General features: G+C 46.9%; 1 protein-coding gene across 1 annotated transcript; it reads left to right on the top strand.

Moving 5' to 3' along the window:
- Positions 1–1613: 1613 nt before the first annotated feature.
- LOC148639823 (fish-egg lectin-like) lies at positions 1614–3115 on the top strand. Its single transcript, XM_088620482.1, has 4 exons — positions 1614–1720; positions 2020–2265; positions 2460–2802; positions 2894–3115. The coding sequence occupies exons 1-4, from the start codon at positions 1645–1647 to the stop codon at positions 3033–3035; spliced, it is 807 nt and encodes a 268-aa protein (XP_088476608.1). The 5' UTR covers positions 1614–1644; the 3' UTR covers positions 3036–3115.
- Positions 3116–3478: the final 363 nt, after the last annotated feature.

Here is a 3478-nt window from a genome sequence, read left to right as displayed (position 1 = left end):
CCGTCTGCCAGACCAAATTCTGGGCTTACAGCAAACAACCCATTACATACACCGGTGTCTTCCCTGGACCAGAGGAATTCGGGAACTCATGTTTACTCTGTCATCTCGGGCGATTCTCGCAGGGAGCAGAGACTTCCCAATCGGTCAGAGAGAGTCGGGACTTTTTTTAAAAAAAGAGGAGTCCTTACCTCTTAGTAATGTGAGCGCTGACCGTCTCTCCTGCCGATGGGAAGTTCTGCGCCTTCTGGAGCATCCGCCGACTACGCCAAATTTGTTGTAACAGAAGGAATAAGGTTCTTGATCCCGAGATGAAGTAAAACAGATGAGTTTATTGCATGCAAGGAACAATAAAGCCGAAGTTTTGTTTCCCGCAAGAAACAACAAAACCGAAGTATTGTTTGATGTGCCGGTACAAACTTTTAGGTTATATAGTCCTTGCTTGCTGCTTCAGACGTCATTCGATGTTATGGTAAGGGCGGGGGGGTCATGGTATTTGGCCAGTTAAAAGGCCCTGGCCAAATGGTCAGTTTAAGATTATGCCCCCAGGGGGTTCCCTGCTCGCATCTGGAATCCTTATCAGTTAACCCCCTTTCCTGCCATAAACCCCTGTTGCTTAGAAGTCTAATTTTCAGGCAGAACTGACTTAAGTTATTAACCCTTTTAACATCTTGTCTCTTACTTCACAGTTAACCCCTTCTTCACATCTTGTATCTTTCTTCAGCTGTTTTAATTCTTTCTGTGTCTTCCTTTGAATCACTTTCCTCCATTATATATCATTTCCTTTGTATCTGTTTAGATGGAATCACATTTCAACACAAAAATGTACGTAGTAATGACATCTACCTTGTCTTTAATATCCTCACAGACAAACACCCTCCAATCTGCAGTCAAGAAACGACCAGCGGCTGTGAACACAAGCACAAGGGGAGGATTTATGGAATTCACACACAAGCCCGGTCGCCTTTCTAAAGTGGGAGCAATCTGGTCCCACAGAGAAAATCCACATGGAAGACATGCAAGCTCCACACAGCAGGAAATCCAGCTGGACATCAACCCCAGGAACTGTGAGGCAGCAGTCCTCAATCCACACCACTGTGCTGTCTAAATGGTCACTCGTGAATTAGGAGCTGTAAGAGCTACAATATCATTAATTCCCCATTCTGAATGCAGGAACTTGTGCTTTCATAAATGTTAGTTATCATTTATCCCTTACTTGTATCAGATTAATTGAGAAAACAAGACAGGATCTGGAAGATTTCAAATCAGGGCCCAGGTATTATCCTCTGAGTGCTCAGAAAAATTGAATCAGATGAAAAAAATGTTTGAGGACAAAGACTGCAGAGGTCTGTAACAAGATATTCAGCTTTGCAATATGTTTCAGAGGAAGTCTTGATACAACTAATTATCTAATTCAGTTATTTTTTGCATTCAACAATTACAACGTTTTCTGTCGCCACGATTACTACACCCTGAGGATGAGCTCTGTGGACGAATGTAATTCATGTCTTCTATAATTGAAACTTGAGTGATTCAATCAGCAGCTCGTTATGGTTCAATTTAACACCTGGTTAGACAGGTGTGTGTAGGAGCTGAAGCTCAGCAGTCTTGACTATATAAAGGCCACTGCTGGGGCTAATAGTATGCATGAGGTTTGTGGGATCACTTATCAACATGGAAGGGAGAGGGTGTTTGTTGTGTTTGCTTGTGGGATGCCTTCTAGGTAAGGTTTGGATATACTGATTTAAGCAAAAGTAGTAGGGGAAGGACAGATGGAGATGTAGTAATTGCATGCTGCTAATAGTTATGGGTTTCAGTGTATCTGGTTGGGTCTTGAGTATAGATGTTGCTTAAAAGATACCTGGACTGAGTGTTAAATCCATGCCTTAGATGTTTCCATGTACTATAGAAGTTCTGCAAGACCTTGTTAGTATTCCCCTATGTGTGATCACTAAGAGCCCAGGCTACTTCTTCCTGATCTGGCTGGTGGTCATTGATCCAGTGGCGTCCTCTCCTCCCCAGTGTCTGTGGCTGGAGCCCTGCAGTGTCGGGCTGTGCCTGGCAGTCTGAAGCAGATAGATGCTGGTGCTGGAAGGGTGTGTGGAGTCGACAATGCAGACAACCTGGTCAGCTACCAGGGCAACAGCTGGGGCTCTCTGGCCATGAAGGGGAAACATGTGAGTGTGGGGTCAGCAGGACTCTGGAGTGTGAGTCTCGCAAGCCTTGTGTTCAAGTGGCTTGGAGGAAGGTGGATCCGAGTGCAACCAGGTGAGGCTACAGCTGATCTAGAGAGGTTGGAACTGGTAGCTTTCAGATTTCTCCATGAATCTACCAGGCTCTGCCAGGCCACCTGTCAATGCGTTTTCTGGCTGAAGGCAGCTATTTCACTCCCTTGTAACTGAGGGATGAGCACTGCACTGCCCCCTGCTGAGAACAGCTGTATTTCTTGCTCTCCTCTGCAGGCTCCCTCATCCAGATTGATGCTGGTGGAGACAAGTTTGTGGTTGGTGTCAATGCTGCCAATTCCATCTTCTGCCTGAACAGCGGGCCTGTGCTGCAGTATGTTGGCCAGGGCAACATCCCCTGGATTCCTGTTGTGGGCTCCCTCAAGTACTATTCCTGTGGACCTTTTGGTTGCTGGGGAGTGAACAGGCTGGACCAGATCTTTGTCAAGCTGGATGTGAGTGGGGATTCCTGCAGAGGCTCCGACAGGTGGTACCCCATTCAGGGCTCCCTGTCCCTGGTGGAGGTGGGCTCAGATGGCAGTGTGTATGGGGTGAACAGGAATGGAGTGGTCTTCAAGAGGTGAGCTGGGGGTGACTGGGGGAAGGGATAACACATGGGTGCGTGATTCTCTAATTCTGGGCTGCTCTAACCCTGTGCTTCTTCCTTGCAGGGTTGGTATTGATGCCTGTAACGCCTTTGGCAGGAGGTGGTGGGCTCTAAGGGCAGCTGGTGTGGCCAGGCATGTGTCCTATGACCGAGGGATCCTCTGGGTTGTGTGCAAAGATGGCCGAGTCCAGAGGTGCCAGGTCTGAGCAGCCTGTGTGGCCTGGTCCTGGGAGGAGAGCAGTGGAAGTGTCTTCTGAGCCAAATAAAAGTGCCAATGAAAGCCTCAGTGTTGTTCCATGCTTCTTCCTGCTCATGTTTCTCTTTTGCTACAATTCAAGAACTAAGGATAACAAGTTAGTGCTTCTACGTTTTCTGACAGTAGAAATTGTGTTTCTGTATGTTTTATATACTGTACATGGTAAGTGCTTATTGACAGTGCCAAGCCACATAGACAAGCAGTTTGCCAGGAAAGTTAAACAAGATTATTCATGACAGTTGGTGAGCCAGCTCAGCAGATGATAACAGTCACAGCAGCTTCACCCATCCTGAACTGATTGCAGCAACTTCCACCCTCAAGACAGGGAAAGCTCCAGGACCTGACCACCTGCATCCTGAACAGCTTACCCATCTCTCTCTACTTGCCTTAGAA

This window comes from Lepisosteus platostomus, chromosome 26, assembly GCF_059453375.1.
Source record: "Lepisosteus platostomus isolate fLepPlt1 chromosome 26, fLepPlt1.hap1, whole genome shotgun sequence".
In the NCBI taxonomy this organism is placed as follows: Eukaryota; Metazoa; Chordata; class Actinopteri; order Semionotiformes; family Lepisosteidae; genus Lepisosteus; species Lepisosteus platostomus.
This window is presented reverse-complemented; position numbering and strand designations above follow the sequence as displayed.